Source organism: Danio rerio, chromosome 18, assembly GCF_052040795.2.
Source record: "Danio rerio strain M-AB ecotype USA chromosome 18, GRCz13ab, whole genome shotgun sequence".
NCBI lineage: Eukaryota > Metazoa > Chordata > Actinopteri > Cypriniformes > Danionidae > Danio > Danio rerio.
This window is the reverse complement of record NC_141038.1, coordinates 48,136,753-48,157,158: the sequence shown is the minus strand read 5'-3', so window position 1 is coordinate 48,157,158 and position 20,406 is coordinate 48,136,753. Positions and strand designations below refer to the sequence as shown.

The 20,406-nt window shown below is 37.4% G+C and overlaps 1 protein-coding gene across 2 annotated transcripts in view; it reads left to right on the top strand.

Annotated features, from left to right (window-relative positions):
• si:ch211-71n6.4 overlaps positions 1-18,860 on the top strand; it is a 29,107-nt gene extending 10,247 nt beyond the window's left edge. Inside the window, exons 3-9 of one of the 2 annotated variants that reach the window (XM_087293567.1) lie at positions 1,860-1,967; positions 3,837-4,033; positions 4,277-4,476; positions 6,265-6,323; positions 6,432-6,599; positions 9,374-9,595; positions 11,357-18,860. In XM_087293567.1, coding sequence (XP_087149693.1) covers positions 1,860-1,967; positions 3,837-4,033; positions 4,277-4,476; positions 6,265-6,323; positions 6,432-6,599; positions 9,374-9,595; positions 11,357-11,499 — 1,097 coding nt within the window. In that variant the 3' untranslated portion in view covers positions 11,500-18,860. Of the gene's footprint in view, positions 1-1,859; positions 1,968-3,836; positions 4,034-4,276; positions 5,301-5,396; positions 5,537-6,264; positions 6,324-6,431; positions 6,600-9,373; positions 9,596-11,356 lie in introns of those variants that run through there. The other variant, XR_015515299.1, reaches the window with a different exon arrangement.
• Positions 18,861-20,406: the final 1,546 nt, after the last annotated feature.

Below are 20,406 nucleotides of genomic sequence, written 5' to 3'. Positions count from 1 at the left end.
TCACATGATGAATGAACGGCTCAAAAACCTAAAGACTGAAAAGACAAACTAATCATGGGTTTTTCCGGCTCAAATTGAGTGCATTGGTTAGACTATTATGAGTCACTACGTTTACATGGACACCAATAATTCGATTTTAATGTGATTAAGACAATACTCTGATTAAGAGTTAACCATGTAAACACTGATTTTTGATTAATTTAATCAGATTAAGGCCATTATCGAACTTAAGAGAAATCGAATTAGGACGTGTGGAGTATGCCGATTTTAGTCGCATTATTGAAGTGCATTACAGAAATATTAACAGCGTAATCAAACTATTACCGTCATGTAGGACTTTTCGCGACAGGATAGTCCACACACATGCGCTGTTTGACACATTGCATTTACCCAGTCGGTGCAGACCACAGACACCTGCATCGTGAAATGCGGAGTGTTTTTTTTCTTCCATTCAGCATGCGGTATGAACTTACATTAAAACAACACTCTTCCAGCAGTTCATAGTTGCATCCAATATCTTATTGGTAATGGAGGGCATGCATGAAATGTTCGTGAATGAAAAGTGAAAGTGCCAAACTGCAGTTAAAGTCGACAAATTAAAAATGAAACACCCGAAATTACATGAAACTCCGAAGGAAATGCGGATAGCGCGGTGACGCAATGACGTCAATCGAATTATGCGCTATAACATGTAAAACAGGATCATGAAAGAAACACTCAAAAAGCAACTCAAGTAAACGCCTTAATCTTATTATTCTCTTAATTAGATTAAGGCAAATAATTCAATTACTGATGTCCATGTAAACGCACGTGAACCTGTCAGAATAGGCGAGCTGACCTAATCATAGTCAAAACCCCAAGTAAACGATGAAAGCTTATTTTCTCTTTCTTATAGCATTCTAGTTCTGACTTGTTTGTAGTGTGATCAACGTTTGGGCTAGTTGTAGATGCGTTTGGAAGGCAAATTTAACGAAATGAGCTTAATGACTCAAAAAAAGATTTGTTCATCTCGATGAACGAGACTCAAAGGTCAGAGTCAGTAAGATGATCCAAACGCCCCATCAGTGTATGAGTGTGTGTATGAATGAGAAAGTGTATAGTTGCTTCCCAGTACTGGGTTACGGGTGCAAGGGTATCAACCGCATAAAACGCAAGAGTTAGAATAATTGATGGTTCATTCCTTTGTGGCATCCCCTAATCAGGGACCAAGTTATAGGACAGTGTGTGAGAGTGAGTAAAACATTTAAAAATAAATTACGCTAGTGTACGCTAGCCTCAGTCTTATCCAGGGTATGTTCTGGCCTCTGTTAAAGCCACACCCCCAAGAATTCACTTCCATACAGAGCATGGAACCAGTATAACCATTATGTTTTTTTTCACCGCTCCATGACAACATTAATGGAATGGTAGGCAATCATGCTAACAAACACACTAAAGATCGAAGCCTCTAAGGACTGTTGCTAGTGCAACTCTTGAAGCCAGGGGAGAGAGGTTTACTTGCACAACGTCTACTTTTTTGTTCGGCAAGTATTTTTCCATTCGTTCTCTACGGAGTCATGGATAAAGCAGTTTTTCCACTCTGAATTCAACTGTTTAATTTAATGTTTAATGTTTAAATTTAATTAAACATTAAAACGTTGCAAGCTTTAGCAAAAGTTTTTGTCATCGATTACAGACTCAGTTGGACATTTAAAGCTTATCATTAAAAATCCATTTCCTTATGCAGAAAATGAATGGATTTCTTCAGGAGCTCAGCTGTTTTATACTGAAATTCATTAAACATCATCCTGCAGTTTTTTCCAGACAAGAATGTTCTGAGTAGTACTTTGCTTACTGTGTGTTTCTGTTCTCTGTCAAAGGGAATTATGGGTTCATGGATCAGATCCAAGCACTTCAGTGGGTCCAGCGAAATATCCATCACTTCGGCGGTGATCCGGGGAGGGTGACCATATTTGGTCAAAGTTCAGGTACAACAAAACTTATTTGGATACTTGAAATGGCATTGCAGTAGTCAAGACTTTTCAAACATTTGTATACCATAAAAAACATTCAAATATGACAATTCCTTATACATGTTGATATGGTTTTATTGAGAATATGACGTTGCAATTATTGAATGCTCCTTTTGGTAACACTTTAGTGCCAATTCTAACTATTAACTACTAGTGGCGTATTAGTTGCCTATTATAAAGATATTGGCTGTTTATTTGTTTTTATAAAGTCTATATTCTGCATGATTTATTCTACATCCCTAATAAAAACCAATATCTAGGTAATGTTAATAATTTGTTAATACACTGTAAAAACTGTGAATAAGCAGTATTTTGTGATTTATGTTTTTATAAAAAAGATTTTCACTATTTATTTATGCTTCTGAATTGTATTAGAATCTTGATCTTTCTTCCAACAACTTTTAATGTTGGAAAAAAGTTACTTTTATTAACATTTTATTAGTTTAAAGTGATACATAGTCTGTGTTGGTGTTGTATATTACAGTACAAAGCCTGTGTAATGAACTGAATTGTCTGGTATTCTATTCATTATTCATTATTTCAATCTACTAAAATGTCAATAAAAGTCTTTTTGTTAAAGTGTAGAGTTGACTTTTCAACATCAAAAGTTGACATAGCAGAGATCAACATCCCATGATGCAATTCACAACCATAAATAAACGGAAAACACGTATGAATGACAAAATACGGAAACTGTTAATTAACAGATATTGTTTTACAGTGTAGCAGGAATTGTACCTTAAATTAAAGTGGCCAAAACATTTTATGAAAATCAAAAAGTTTACAGTACAGAAGAATTCTTTTTCACTACGGTTAGCTTTATAGATGTGTAGTATGCCCAGTTCAAGCAGGGCTTCAGTGTCAACGCTTGATGGAGGGCGTGTCTGATGTTGAGGTTGACGCAATCTTCATAGCAGTGTCAGCCAATGAAATTAGGCCGCAGCTGGCTACTTTCTGAGGTAGTGTATTTGCATAAAGTGATCTGATTGCGGGGAAGCAGTGGCGCAGTAGGTAGTGCTGTCGCCTCACAGCAAGAAGGTCGCTGGGTCGAGCCTCGGCTCAGTTGGCGTTTCTGTGTGGAGTTAGCATGTTCTCCCTGCGTTCGCATGGGTTTCCTCCGGGTGCTCTGGTTTCCCCCACAGTCCAAAGACATGCGGTACAGGTGAATTGGGTTGGCTAAATTGTCTGTAGTGTAAGACAGTGTGTATGTGAATGTTTCCCAGAGATGGGTTGCGGCTGGAAGGGCATCCGCTGCGTAAAAACTTGCTGGATAAGTTGGCGGTTCATTCCGCTGTGGCGACCCTGGTTTAATAAAGGGACTAAGTCGACAAGAAATTATCTGATTGCCTAGTGCTTCTGTCGGCGTCTGAAGAGTCGAGAAATTCCCAACTTGCAGCTGAAGCAAAGCAGCTGAAGCGTCGCCGATAGAGCCACAATTTAGCTTGACAACGCTTGATGTCACCCATTCAAAGTGAATGGGAAGCGTTGACGCTGACGCCCCATGTGAATCGGGCATTAAAGTGATAGTTCTCCCAAAAAATTGTATTTACTCACGCTCAAATGGTTCCATACCTTTATAGGTTTCCACTTACTGTTGAGCACAAAAGATTTTTTGAAAAATGGTTTAACCCTGTAATCATAGACCTCTGTAGATTGAAAAATAAATAGTATAAAAGTCAATGGTTACCAGTTTGCCATATTTTTCAAAATAACTTCTTTTGTGTTCAACAGAAGAAAGTAGTGAAAAGTGAATGTTTATGAAAAGATGACTTAGTTCTGAGTGAACTATCCCTTTAAGTATCTCTCTTGCTCTGTGATCTCAAGGAGGAACTTCGGTTTGGACCTTGATGATGTCTCCACTGGCCAAAGGACTTTTTCATGGTGCGATTGACATGAGCGGCTCGTACGTGTACAACGCTTCCCTGGAGTCAGCAGAAAAAGACAACTTAGAATTCCTGAGGAGAACCGGCTGCAAGGACGCCCTCTGCCTGAGAAGACTAAACATCGCTCAAGTCCTTCAGGTGAGGAAATTTATGGCTGAGCTTGTAACCTTCCACAGCCTGACTAACAACAGCCTCAACCTGTTAGCCTCTTCATCTGTAAACACTCTTTAATAAATAATCAAACCTCGACCGCCTGCCAGTTCTCACCAAACGCTCCATGAATCCCAATTTGAAGATGGAGTTTAATTTCTCTAAATGGTAGTCATACATCAGAAATGGGTCTGTGCTTGACTTAATGTCTGTGATTTGTATCTGACTCAGGCAATCCCGTGGCAGCAGTATCCGTCATGGGCGGCCGATGACTTGGTCGATCTTCCAGTCAAAGGTGTTTTTGTTGGCCCTGTGGCAGTAATTGATGGCCATGTTCTGGAAGCGCCTCCATTTGAGTCCTGGGAGAAGCGCGGCGCCTTTAATGACGTCCCGTTTGTGGTCGGAACAACTGAACAGGAGACTGATTTTGGGTAATCTGAAAACGTTTCAGTTATGGGTTGTAAAATGAAAAAGGGAAAGTAGTGTGCCACGCAGAAATGATCTTCATGTTCTGTTCGAATTGATGACTTGGAAATAATGTGGCAGACAGGATGGAGAATGGTAATTTGGATTGAAGTTGAATGAAAGGAATTTGGATTTGAATTCAGTAAATAAATGTTTATGTGGATGGGTGGATAAATGGATGGATGGATGCTCATGTGGATACATAGGTGTATGGGTGGATGTATGGATGGATGTTTATGTGGATGGATAGATGTATGGGTGGATGGATGGATGGATGGATGGATGGATGGATGTTTATGTGGATAGATGTATAGGTGGATGGCTGGATGGATGGATGTTTATGCGGATGGATAGATGTATGGGTGGATGTTTATGTGGATGGATGGATGGATGGATGGATGGATAGATAGATGGTGGATGGATGTTTATGTGGATGAATGGAATGACGGATGGATAAATATTTATGTGGATGGATGGATGGATGGATGGATAGATGGATCGATAGATGTATAGGTGGATGGATGGATGGATGGATGGATGGATGGATGGATGTTTATGTGGATGGATAGATGTATGGTTGGATGTATGGATGGATGGATGAATGTTTATATGGATGGATGGAATGATGGATGGATAAATATTTATGTGGATGGATGGATATTTATGTCGATGGATAGATGTATGAGTGTATGAATGGATGTTTATGTGGAGGGATAGATGTATTAGATGGATGTTTATGTGGATGGATAGATGTATGGGTGGATGGATGGATGTTTGTGGATGAATAGATGTATGGGTGGATGGATAGATGGATGGGTGGATGGATAGATGGATGGGTGGATGGATAGATGAATGGGTGGATGGATGGATGTTTGTGGATGAATAGATGTATGGGTGGATGGATAGATGGATGGGTGGATGGATAGATGGATGGATGAAATGTGGGATACATGTATTAATTAATGGATTGATGTTTATATGGATGGATGGGGAAAAAAAGAGGTGGAAGGATTGATGGATAGATGGAAAGTGAAATGTATGGGATGTATGGATGTATGTTTATGTGGATGTATGGATGAAATGATGAATGGATGGATGTTTATGTGGATGGGTGGATGGATAGATAGATGATGGATGGATGTTTATGTGGATAAATGGAATGATGGATGGATAAATGTTTATGTGAATGGATGGATGGATGTTCATGTGGAGGGATGGATGGATATATATATATATATATGGATGGATTGATGGGTGTTTGTGTGGGTGAATGGAATGATGGATAGATGAAATTAGGGATAAATGGATTAAATAATGGATGAAGGGAGGGAAAAGGATGAATGGATGGGGAGAAAGTGAGGTAGAAAAATTGATGGATAGATGGAAAGTGGGATGTATGTTTATGTGGATGGATGGATGGATGGATGGATGGATGGATGGATGGATGGATGGATGGATGGATGGATGGATGGATGGATGGATGGATAGATAGATAGATGCAAAATATAGTCCAATAACTTGCCTACTTTCCCTAATTAACCTAGTTACGTCTTTAAATTGCTCTTAGGGCTGAATTCACTCATCTTGCAAATTACCTGGAAAAATATTATGTACTGTCATTACAGTAAAGACAAAAAAAGGGGTCATCATAAATGAGTTAATAAAACTTTTATTTTTGTTTAAAAAAAGTTTACTACACTTTGGAAATATTTGAAAAAGAATAATTTTGACTTTATCTGTGTGTTTTCCTCTAGGCCACCATATAAAAACATCTCAGCATGGATTTGGGAGGATTATCGATGGATTGTTAAAAGTATGTCAACTAATAAGACACATGCATATATATATATATATATATATATATATATATATAGTAAGTGAATGTGTTTCCTCACCACATACCTGTCGATCATTCACTCAGGTAAACTGAGCCCTTTCGGAGAGAACGTGACCAGTCAGGCTCTGAAGCTCTACAATAGCTCAGCTCCATGTCCGACCTCTGATCGCTGTCCAGAAAGGCTCTTCACCACCATGGTCTCCGACATGAAAGCTTCCTGCCCCAGAAATGACCTTGCTAAAAGAGCTGCAGGTTCAGATCCATTTTTCACTTCACAATTCAGGAAGCTTTATCAGCACTCTGAATATTTGATCATTCGTGAGCTGCAGTAAATATTTCATGATAAGTAGCTGTGTAAGCAGGATAATGTAGAGTAAGCAGTCATAATTGCAGAATAAACTTCCCCAGGATGATGCAAGACCCTTTAAGACTGACTGTACATTATCCTTAAAAGGAACAGTTAACATGTTTTTGAGCTATTCCAGCATTGTAAATGTGACATTTGCAGTAAATTCTCAAAACATAAATTCACATAGAAAGTATATGTTAATAATAAGAGTTATGGCATCAGAAAAATATCAATCTGAAAATATTTTTTATATTTTGAATAAGAGAAAATAAACATGCATCATGGATGTGACCAAAAAACGTTTGCTAGTTTACAGCGTACAAAAAACTTTTGTAGAAATTCTGTGAATTAAACTGCACAACCTAAAGCAAATAATGATAATCAAAATGATGAGAGTTGGCTCACTATAGAACTAAATTGATTGATTTTATTTTACATTCTTGCATTTATAAGGACTTTGCTAAATCAAATATACACTCACCGGCCACTTTATTTGGTACACCTTACTAGCACCTGGTTGGACTCCCTTTTGCCTTCAGAACTGCCTTAATCCTTCATGACATAGATTCAACAAGGTACTGGAAATATTCCTCAGAGATTTTGGTTCATATTGACATGATAGCATCACGCAGTTGCTGCAGATCTGTCGGAATCTCCTGTTCCACCACATCTCAAGGTGCTCTATTGAATTGAGGTCTGGTGACTGTGGAGGCCATTTGAGCACAGTGCACTCATTGTCATATTCAAGAAACCAGTCTGAGATGATTCACGCTTTATGACATGGCGCATTATCCTGCTGGAAGTAGCCATCAGAGGATGAGTACACTGTGGTCATAAAGGAATAGTCATGGTCAGCAGCAATTCTTAGGTAGGCTGTGGTGTTGACATGATGCTCAATTGGTACTTATGGACCCAAAGTGTGCAAAGAAAATATCTCCCACACCACCACTACCAGCCAGAACTATTGAAACAAGCTAGGATGGATCTATAGTTTTATGTTGTTGAAGCCAAATTCTGACCCGACCATCCAAATGTTGCAGCATAAATCGAGACTCAGACCAGGCAACATTTTTCCAATCTTCTATTGTCTAGTTTTGGTGATCCTGTGCGAATTGTAGCCCCAGTTTCCTGTTCTTAGATGACAGGAGTGGCACCCGGTGTGGTCTTCTGCTGCTGTAGCCCATCTGTCTCAAGGTTGGACGTGTTGTGTGTTCAAAGATGCTCTTCTGCAGACTTTAGTTGTAACGAGTGGTTATTTGAGTTATTGTTGCATTTCTATCAACTGGAAACAGTCTGGCCATTCTCCTCTGACTTCTGGCATCAGCAAGGCATTTGCGCCCACAGAACTGCCACTCACTGGATATTTTTCTTTTTCGGGCCATTCTCTGTAAACCCTAAAGATGGTTGTGCGTGAAAGTTTCTGAAATACTCAGACCAACAGCCATGCCACGTTCAAAGTCACTTAAATCCCCTTTCTTCCCCCTTCTGATGCTCAGCTTGAACTGCAGCAGATCGTCTTGATCATGTCTACATACCTAAATGCATTGAGTTGCTGCCATGTGATTGGCTGATTAGAAAATTTGCGTTAACGAGTACTTAATAAAGAAGCCGGTGAGTGTATAATTGTTTGAAACCATTGACAGAGACATTTTTGAGTATTTTTACAGCACGGTGAAATAGAAGCCTACACAATAAAACATAGAAATAGTTTTGCTAATTTTATAAAAAACTTAATTTATTTTCCAGGTTGACATTTGGATGAAATTAATCACATTCTAGTGTTTTCACATTCTCAAATTCAACTCTACAGTCAAACTGATGAGTTTTACAATTTGTGAATCCATTTAGTACTTTTAGCTTAGCTTAGCATGAATCAGATTAGACCATTAGCATCTCACTAAAAATGGCCAAAGAGCTTAGATAATTGTCCTATTTAAAGCTTGACTCTTCTGTAGTTACATTGTGAACTAAGACCGATAAAAATGTTTTATTTAATTTAATGTATGACATTGTTACACATTCCATTCACTTACTATAGTAACAATGAATTATGCATAATTATATGTAACTAACTTTTACCTAACCCCTGTTCTAACCCAGCATTCATTAATATCACTCAGTAGTGGCAATAATTTTACACCATGCTTGAAAATAGTTCTGAATCTTCTCTACCAAATGTCTTCTTGGTTACATAGCAGTATAGTCCCCTGATTATTACGCTAGAATAAGAGTATAGTTCCTACTTTTAATTTTCCGTCAGTCTTAATACACAGTAAAACTAAAGAAGAGTCAAGCTTTAAATATGAAAACCATATACTCTTTAGTCTGTCCCAGTGATGGGTTGTGACTGGAAGGGCATCCGCTACGTAAAACATATGCTGGATAAGTTGGCGGTTAATTCCACTGTGGCGACTTCGGATAAATAAAGGGACTAAGCTGAAAAGAAAATGAATGAAACTCTTTAGTCGTTTCTGAGCAAGATGCTAATGGTCTAATCCGATTCAATGGTCTATGCTAAGCTAAGCTAAAAGTACTAAACCCGAAGATCGACTGAATTGATAGAAAAATGGTAAAACTCAACTGTTTAACTTTAAGGGGGGGTTGTAAAATGAATCAATTTTTTAAAGTAAAGTGTTCCTTAAAATATGACTTTTGGATAATTTCGAATGTGTTCCAGGAGCTTTAAAGAGCCCAGTGTACCGTTATCTGGTGACTTACACTCCATCAAAACAAGCAAACCCCTCTAGCTGGCTTCCCTTCCCCAGCCGCTTCGCCTTTCATCTGCTGGACAGCCTGGCCTTCTTCAGGGGTCTCGAAATGGCGCTGGGGACTCTGTCACCTGCTGATATCGACTTCCAGGAGATGATCACCAAGTATTTTGTGTATTTTGCTAAAGAGGGTAAGTTGAACGTGAGACTTCCCAAACTAATAACATCACAGTAATATTAGCAAATCCATTGAGATGCCTGTCTCTTATTTTCGAGAACAAATATTATGAGGAAATGCGCTTCACGTTAGTTAATGTGAACAATGAATGAACAAAACATTTATTACAGTATTTATTCATGTTAGTTAATGATAATGAAGTTGTTCATTGTTTGTTCTTGTTAACTCACAGTGCATTAACTAAATGTTAGTGAGCACAACTATAAATTTTAATAGTGCATTAGTAAATGCTGAACTATGAATAATAAATGCTGTACAAGAGTTGTTCGTTCTTAATTCATGCTACTAAATACATTAACTAGCATTACCTAATGTAACCTTATTATAATGTGTGACCTGTTTTGACTATTGTAAAGTTTTAGGGGTGTATTTATTATAATTTTACTTTTTTATATATATATATTTTGTCAAGAATACTTTGGCGTTTACTTATAATCATTTGTCCAAAACAACTTGTAATTAAGAAGAAAATAATCAAAGCAGCAAAAAAAAAAAACGAAAATACTATGAGAAATCCCAATTAGTCTAATGCCATATTTTCAAATAAACATCACTTTTTGGTATTATATATTTTTTTAACCATGTAGCGGGGAAAATTTATATTGAACATGCTTTTTCCTGGGAATAATATTTTTAAAAGTAGTTATCGATCTGATCTAAAATTTGGATTCTCTATTGGATTCAGCTCAGGTGATTGGCTGGGCCATTCTACAGCTTGATTTTCTTTCTCTGAAAGCATTTTAGAGTTTCCTCGGCTTTCTTTGGACCATTGTCTTGCTGAAACGTCTACCCTGGTTTATCCTCCTGCTAATGTAGATGTTGGACTGAAACAGCTGATATTTGTTTACACAAAGACCAGTAGGTTGCTGAATAACTACTGAGAGATTTCAGCTGCTGTCTGGGCTTTCCATGCCTTTCTACACCTCCCTTTCTTCATGTGTTCAATTCTGTTTCCCTGTGTCATTTTATTGTACTACACATAACTTAAGATGTAAACTAATTTGATTAGGGTTTTTTTTGCATTAATGGATTTCTTTGATTGTATGCAAACATCTGGTGAAAATTTCAAGTCAACAACACCTTTAGAAATATGTTTTCGGAGAAAAATGGTTAGGGTGTTCAAGCTTAGCTTTAGCAACATTTATAAAGCACTTATAAACACATAAAAAACTAAGTTACTAAGTTTTATCTAAAAACAAAGTTTTATCTAAATGTTTTAGCTTTATTTTTTTTAAATGAACCTCTTGAACGCAAGCAAAATTTGATAATAATAGTGTGGGAAATGCGCATTTACCATTCACTACCACTATTGCCTAAGTAAACTGCTTATTAAAAGTCAGCAAGGTATTTATTTAGTGGTTAAGTTTAGTTATGGGACATTAGTAAAGGATGTAGGCTCATTATTATGTTTAGTTACTTTAATACTTTAATATGCTTACTATATGGCTTCAGTTAAATTGTTAGAATTGTTTGGTTAAAATTATACATAATCAATTGTAATTACTATGGTAAACACATGGAACATGAACACCTTAAAGCAAAGTGTTACCAAATGTACTTTATAAGTACTACTAAACAAGTAATGTGCACGCTAATATGCACACGAGTGTTACTCCCTATACTTTTACCAGAACTTTTAAAACAAAATCAATGTTTTGTCAATGTGATCGAATCCCGCACATAACATTCGCAATCTCTTTATAACCCCTCGCAGGTCGGATGCCGGAGGAATGGCCGGCATTTCCCGCACGCGTCGCCCTGCTGGACAAGAACGTTTCTTTTGTAAAGAGCTACTCCAGTGAGAGATGCGAGCTGTGGGAGGAGAACGGCTTCTACTCATACGCCTGGGTCAACTGAGCCTCTTCACCATCACTGACTACGCTTTACAGTGCGATTATACAGCATTCACACTAATCATAGCACTGGAGGGTATTTGGCATGCAGTTGTTTGCACCTAATTTCATAGGAAAGAAAAATCATGCGTATCTTAAAGGGATAGTTCACTCAGAAATGAAAAACTCCTGTTAGGTTTACTCACCCACAGGTCATCCCAGATCTTTTTTTCCGTCAATAGAACATTAAAGTCAGCATGATTCGACTGCTTTTTTTTCGTATTGTGACTATTGTGATATAGTCCCTTGAAAAATGGAATATTAAATGCAAAAACAGTGGGCGTGGCTTGTTTTTAAATACTGCGAGCTGATTGGATGTAGTAAATTTCATTCAGAACAGTCGGTAAAAGGGTTTAAGTGAGTTATCACAACCTAACAGACCTCCTCACCATTTCTGTTTGTTGTCAAAACTGACAGCTGAAGGGGCGTGGTTAAGTATGTTAGCCCCGCCCAATACTTCAGACAAGCAAACAGGAAGTGCATTTTCAGATTTCAATTTTAGATTACAAATGGAATTGATTGCACAGATGGAATTGTTCACCGCAAAACTAGCAATGTGAGCTAACAAAATCAACATGGCTAGTTTTGATTTCCTGTGTACTTTAACTATCATTTAAATGCTTAAAGAAACGAGAAAAAAAAACGTTAATATGTAAATTGCCTTCCAGATGTTTTGGCCCCAATGGCCTTCCATATCAGTGGTCCCTTGGTGACCCATATATTGGCAGTGAATGGTTACAGGTTTTTTTAGATTCAAAATAAACACATACAAATGAGAGGGATGGTGAGGCAATCACCAATATCTATCAACCATGTCACCTGACTTCCCGTCCAAGTGTGCCGATATCTGTTTGACTAGGCCAGTGCTTCCCAACCCTGTTCCCGAAGGCACACCAACAGTACACATTTTCAACCTCTCCCTAAACAAACACATCTGAAGCAACTTATCAGAACATTAGAAGAGACTCCAAAACCTGAAGTTAATGGGTCGTATAAGGGTGAAATATGTACTGTTGGTGTGCCTCCAGGAACAGGGTTGGGAAATACTGGACTAGCCTGTCAATTAAAGCTAATAATATCGTAAATAATGTTCAATTTCCTACGCAGACCGATTGTTTTGCTTCACAAAGGAGCCATGGCTATTGATTTGGACTCGACATCCAAAATATGTACTGTTGGTGTGCCTCCAGGAACAGGGTTGGGAAACACTAGACTAGGCTGTGGGTTAAAGCTAATAATATTGTAAATAATGTTTAATTCCCTACACAGACTGATAGTTTTGCTTTACAAGACCTCAGTGTGTCGTCCGGAGCCGTGGCTAATGGTTTGAAATCGACATCCAAAATATGTACTGTTGGTGTGCATCCAGGAACAAGGTTGGGAAATAATGGATTAGGCTGTGGATTAAAGATAACATTGTAAATAACGTTCAATTTCTTACATGGACTGATCATTTCGCTTTACAAGACCTGTGTCAACAGGAGCTGTGACTATTGATTTGGACTGAGCATACAAACTATGTACTGTTGGTGTGCCTCTAGGAACAGGCTTGGGAAACACTAGACTAGGCTGCGGATTAAAGCTAATAATATTGTAAATAATGTTCAATTCCTTACACAGACTGATAGTTTTGCTTCACTTGGACTCAACATCTAAAATATGTGCTGTTGGTGTGCCTCCAGGAACAAGGTTGGGAAACACTGGATTAGGCTGTGGATTAAAGCTATCATTGTAAATAACGTTCAGTTTCTTACATGGACTGATCATTTTGCTTTACAAGACCTGTGTGTCATCAGGACCCTTGGTTATTAATTTGGACTGAGCATACAAAATATGTACTGTTGGTGTGCCTCTAGGAACAGGCTTGGGAAACACTAGACTAGGCTGTGGCTTAAAGCTAATAATATTGTAAATAATGTTTAATTTCCTACACAGACTGATAGTTTTGCTTCACAAGACCTCAGTGTGTCATCAGGGGCCGTGGCTATTGATTTGGACTCAACTTCTAATATATGTACTGTTTGTGTGCCTCCAGGAACAAGGTTGGGAAACACTGGATTAGGCTGTGGATTAAAGCTATCATTATAAATAACGTTCAATTTCTTACATGGACTGATCATTTTGCTTTACAAGACCTGTGTGTCATCAGGAGCTGCGACTATTGATTTGGACTCAGCATACAAACTATGTACTGTTGGTGTGCCTCTAGGAACAGGCTTGGGAAACACTAGACTAGGCTGTGGATTAAAGCTAATAATATTGTAAATAATGTTTAATTCCCTACACAGACTGATAGTTTTGCTTCACAAGACCTCAGTGTGTCATCAGGAGCCTTGGTTATTGATTTGGACTGAGCATACAAACTATGTACTGTTGGTGTGCCTCTAGGAACAGACTTGGGAAACACTAGACAAGGCTGCGGATTAAAGCTAATAATATTATAAATAATATTAAATTTCTTAAACGAACTGATCATTTTGCTTCACAAGTCCTCAGTGTGTCATCAAGAGCCAAGGCTATTGATTTGCACTCAAGATCCAAAATATGTACTGTTGGTGTGCCTCTAGGGACAGGGTTGGGAAACACTGGATTAGGTTGTGGATTAAAGCTAATATCATAAAAACGTTCAAATTCTTACACGGACCGATCGTTTCATTTCACAAGATCATCATCAGGAGCCGTGGCTAATGGTTTGGACTCGTTTGTGTGTTTATTTTGTTTCTAAAAAACCTGTAACCATTCACTGCCATTATATGAAATAACCAAGGATCAAGGATCAGCTCTAAAGCTTCTTTAATGCTCCACTGATGAAAAACAAAGTCACCTACAGCACATCTTTGATGACCTGTGGGTGAGTAAATTACCAGGAAATGTTGATTTTTGGGTGAACTATCCCTTTAAGTGTTTCTCATAAACACCTGTGAGCTCAGATGGAGATTTGACTCTTTGTATTGGGGGAAAGACAAAGACTGCAGGAAGGAATTGCCAAAGTTATAGGACATTATAGCTGCATCCTCAGTTGTGTACTTGTGCACATTTCTTTTATGTTTTTAGGTCCTGCTTTATATTAAGTGGCCTTAACTACTATGTACTTATATAGAGATATGATGTACTTACTGTGTTCATAATGTGTTGCAGAACACTTCTGCTGCTCTTGAGATGGGATGAGAGTATGGTTTGAGATAGTTTGGTAGTATGGGTTGGTTAAATGGTGGGTTAAGGTGTAAGGCAGGGGTCACCAATCTCAGTCCTGAAGGGCCGGTGTCCCTGCAGGGTTTAGCTCCAACCTGCCTTAACACACCTGCCTGGGTGTTTCAAGTATACCTAGTAAGACCTTGATAAGCTTGTTCAGGTGTGTTTGATTAGGATTGGAGCTAAAATCTGCAGGACACCGGACCTATAGGAACAAGTTTGGTAATCCCTGGTGTAAGGGATGGTCAACAGTGTAATTATGAACGTGCTTACAGAGATTTTTTTACATGCAGGTATTTAATCAAGTGTATTTAGACAGCAAGTACATTGTAATGAATTACTAATTTAAGTACATAGCAGGTAAGGCCACTTAAAATAAAGGGACCTGTTAAGGCCACTTAAAATAAAGGGACCTGTTGAGAAGGATAAATCATGCAGGTAGTGTGTTCACACTGAAAACAAAAGAGTGAGAATGTGCAATTTAAATATGGATGATGCACTAATTTAACAGATTTCATTCTGTAGTGAAGGGCGTGGAGCTTTCAGACTCTAATAATTAATGGCAAGATAGCTTTATAGAGGTCAGACACCAGATGCTGCACAGGTACATCCTTTGGAACAATTGTTTTTTTTTTTGTTTTTTTTTTTCAAGACCAAATTGTCAAAGCTTTGTTTCAACAGTTTTTTTTTTTTTTTTGCGAAAGGGAAAGGAGTTGGAAATGGAAACATTCTACAAAACAGCCTTTCATATGATCTATCTATCCATCTATCTATCTATCTATCTATCTATCTATCTATCTATCTATCTATCTATCTCTTTCAACCTATCATCTATCGTTCAATCCATCCGTATATCTTTCAGTCTATTGGTCTATGGTTCAATCTATCTATCATTCAATCCATGTATCGATCTATCTATCATTCAGTCGTTCAATCTATCGCTCTATCAAGCATTTTGTTCCATCTTTCTATCTATTGTTTTTTTATATACATTACAATCATTCAGCTATCGTTCATTTGTTCAGACCTATTTTTATTTTTCTTCCTATCATCTATCTTTATATTGTTCAATCTATCCATCCATCTCGTTCAACCTTTGTTTAATCTATCAATCTATCTATCCATATTGTTCAATCTATCTATGTGTGGTTCAATCTAACTATTGTTCTATCGTTCAATCCATTTATCTAACATTCAATCTATCATTCAATCTATCATTTTGTTCCATCTTGCTATCTATCTATCCATGTATGTCTGTCTGTCTATCATTCAATCCATCTATCATTCAATCCATTCATCTATCTATCATTCAATTGATCTACTTTAATCCATTCATCATCTATCGTTCAAACCATCTATCCCTAAATCCATCTATCTATTCATCTATTGTTCAACGTTCTGTCTATCCAGCATATTGTTTCATCTTTCTATCGTTTTTTTTATTAATTATAACCATTCAGCTGCCGTTCATTTGTTCAAGGTTTTTTCATTAGTTTCTATCCATCCATCTATCTATCATCTAAAACATAGGTTATTTCTGTTCATCTATCTTCATTCATGTTTATCTTTGTTAATCTCTCTATTATTTGCTTGTTCATTCGTTTTTTTTAATAATTTGTAGTTTCTGTTCATCTGCATTTTTTGTTCGTTTGTTTATTCCTATATCTGTCTGTCAGTGTTTATCTGTCAATAACATCTATCTAACTATCTATCTATCTATCTATATCAATCAATCTATCTATCTATATCAATCAATCTATCTATCTATATCAATTAATCAATCAATCAATCTCTATCTATCTATCTATCTATCTATCTATCTATCTATCTATCTATCTATCTATCTATATCAATCAATCAATCAATCTCTATCTATCTATCTATCTATCTATCTATCTATCTATCTATCTATCTATCTATCTATCTATCTATCTATCTATCTATCTTTCTATCTATCTATCTATCTATCTATCTATCTATCTATCTATCTATCTATCATCAGGCATCTTCAGGGTGTAATTTCCCCATGAGCTGAGAAGGGAATTGGATTTTCTCTCTGAGCCTGAACGTTTTGAATGAGCACATCTGAAGGCTGTTTTTTAAAGCCACAAATCCCCATTATTCAGGTTTTTCCTTGTTTGTTATACTAATCGGCTCCCTTCATATATTTACTGAATACTGCCAGTCTGCCGTTTTTTCCAAACCTGCTATTCTTTGATTGTGTGACGAAGCAAATCCTAAAAGGCTTTGACAGGGATGAGGAGCCCGAGACACAATGAGGGCCTACAAAGGGATAAAGCCGCTCTCTGATCGCCCTCTTTTAATTTAACTGCTGTGTAAATAAGACTGAAGGAGGACGTTCGGCTACATTGATCTTTTGTTTGTATGCAGATTCAGTAGAAATCGACACGGTGACGTTTGTGTTGGGTTTTTATAAATGTGATGATCAAAGGGTGTTTTACCACTTCTGAACAGACTTGGGAATCGGGAATATCATACCACCTGGAGAGCTGTCAAACTACATTTGATCCAGGATCAGTATGGTTTATAAATGCCCTGCTATACTTCAAGTCAATATCAAGAACTAACTTTTCTAAAATGCTGAGTATGGAAGGCCGTTAGGGCCAAAACGTACGGAACTAACGTCAACATTTTAATAATAAAATCAGCATAAAACAGGTGCTGCAACAATCAGAAAACAGAATATTAAATGGAGAAAAGTGGGTGTGGCTTATTTTTGAGCTGATTGGATTAATAAAATATGCATCTGGAAAAGTGTTTCAAGAGTTGTTGCAACCTAACAGACACCTCCTGCTAACCTTTTCAATTTGTAGTCATAGTGGTCAAAACTGACAGTTGAAGGGGCGTGGTTAAGTATGTTAGCCAAGCCCAATACCTCGTAGCCACGCCCAATACAGACGTAATTTGGTTATTTATCTGAAAACACAGATCAATTAAAGATTACAAAGGGAAACTTTTTTAAATGACACTGATTAATTGATAGCCACAAAACTAGCAATGTGAACTAACAAAATCAAAATGGTTAGTTTTGATTTCTTGTCTACTTTAAATGATAGTGCTTAAAGAAATAAGACCAGTTTTTAAAAAAACATGTCAACACGTAAATTGCATGGTAACACGTAAATTACGTTTAAACGTGAAAGTTCCATACGTTTTGACCCCAATGCCCTTCCATATGCTAATTCTCTCTGTTCCATATTCCACACTCTCCAGTTTGTTTATGTTGGCTGGAAGTAAACACACGCCAAAGAGGGTGGACTTCCAGAACACACCCACTGATTATGTAAACTCAACGGACCAATAGTAGTTTAAAAATGTTTTAGAGGTAAAACGCAATCCCCCAAAAGTTTGCTTTGGTGAGCGGTTTCAAACTGCCAAAACTATTTCTTTTTTTAAACTTCGTTTTGATCGGATTTTGTTCTTAATGACGTAATCTAAACTCATTTCGTTTGAAGTATACTGGGGCCTTTTGAATTGCGAGGTCAGTGGCTGAAAGACAGCAATTGAAAGCACATGAACCCCCGACACACACTGACAGATTTTTTTAGCCCTGTAAAGCCTATAAAATAATTATAGTAAGATTAAATAAATTTTAATTAAACAGTATATTGTTTAACCTTTACAAATTATTTGGTGAGTATTTGATAAGTTCAAATCCCAAGGCTTCAATTGATCAAATAGCATGTTGAAGGAGAACATGAAGCTTCCTACTCAAAATAAAAAAAACAAGACCACAAACTGAGCCAGCATTTACAGTTCAGTTGTTGTTGTTTTGATTTAAATGGCCTTTAATGGTATTCTGATTTTAATGCAATTCAGGAAGTTGTTTATACTCCTCATTCAATCAAGACATTTACAAAACTATGAAAAAGGGACTATTTGTAATGCATTTCTACCATTGTTACACAATTTTGAGTATTTAGGCCTTGAAAATGTTGAATTTTGTAAATGTACATTTTATTAGAGTAGTTCATTGCCTAAACACACTTATTAAGATAATATTTTCAAGTTTTATGATCTAAGCTTTGTTGTTTCTATTGTGAGGGGAAAACTAATGCAATGCTGACTAAGAGATAAACAAAATAAAAATGACTTGTGTACCTTAAATTAAAACCCAAGCTGTGTCTGTCCAGCAAATTGTATTTTTTTTTTAAATATCAGTTTCATACAAAAATTATTATTTCATGTATTTTACGTTATGTCTGACTATATATTACTTAACCTGGAATGAATGACAATCTGGTGTACAAATTCATTTCAGCAAACTGAGTCAATTACTATTGTAAAAAATGCATAATGTGATCAGGAACATTTGATCCTGTTACTAATTGTGGTTTAAACATGGTTTAACCACCAACAAATTTGGCAATAGCAGAGTTGACATGCCTCAATGGCTTCCAAAATTTCCCAGCAAAAGAAGAAGTGACATCAAGTCAAATGCTTTTTCTAGCAGTTCTTTAAAGATTGTGATGATGTTTTGGAGTTGACCAGAATGTAGGGACAGACAAAACATTCATTTGAAAACGAAACTACAAGTAATAGAGCAAACAGATGTTTCATGTAAAAGAGTAACTTCGTAAACGCACAAAAATTTGAATTATTTCAGAATAATTTAAGCTGAATGTATGATTTTTCTAACACAAGTGGGTAAATGTGTCTTGGTGTACACTTCTGACAAGCCAAAAATATGTGGTATATATCCCAAACTAAGCTGCGGTAGAAACACACTGCCATGATGGCTTTTCTCTTCTATCTTGCTTTTGAAAACACTCTGGGTTGGGTTTAGTGAAGGGGGTTTGCAGGTCAGGCGATATCAAGCTGATATTCCCGGAGGGGGGGGGGGGGGTACACAGCACCCTCTGGTGGATTTAAGAGATGTGGCATGTATGAGAAAACGTGCTCCAGTAATGTATTCGAGACTGTTAAAAATGTGCACGGCACCTTCTAGGGCAGGGGTGTCCAAACTCCTGTCCTGCAGATTTGCTCCAACTTGCCTCAACACACATGCAAGGATGTTTCAAGACAGCCTCGTAAGAGCTTGATTAGCCAGCCTAGGTGTGTCTGATTGGGGTTGGAACTAAACTTTGCAGGACACCAGCCCTCCAGGACCGGGCTTAAACACGCCTGCTCTAGTGGTGTTGTGAAATCAAAAACTGCAAGACACCGTTGTCCAGGCCAGTGGTCTTCACCCTTTTTCTCACAGTCAACGCTTAATAGTTTTACCGTGAACCAGGGTGGGGGGGTTGCTAGGCACACATTGCTAGGAGAAGATGACAAGCTGACAAGTGCAGTGTTTGGATGTTCTGTGTTCGTCTGAGGCAATTGGTCTACCGAAATCTATATATTCCATACAAGCCGAAGCCGATCGGTCAGTTCTTTTTTTTACGTTCTTGCTGCTTGTGGGTTAAATATGGGCGCTCAAATAACCGAGTAATAAAATAAAATATAAATAAAATAATAGATTTTTCAAAATAAAAGACAGTTCAGACTCGGATAATAAATAAAATAGAAACAATTAATGATTTCTTGTGCGGCCCGGTACCAGTTGGTCCACAGCTCGGTGGTTGAAGACCACTAGTCCAGGGTACATATTTGTCGGTTCTCAAAAATGTAGGGTACATATTTTTCAATGAGCCTGGTTAGATTTTTTAGTCAAAGT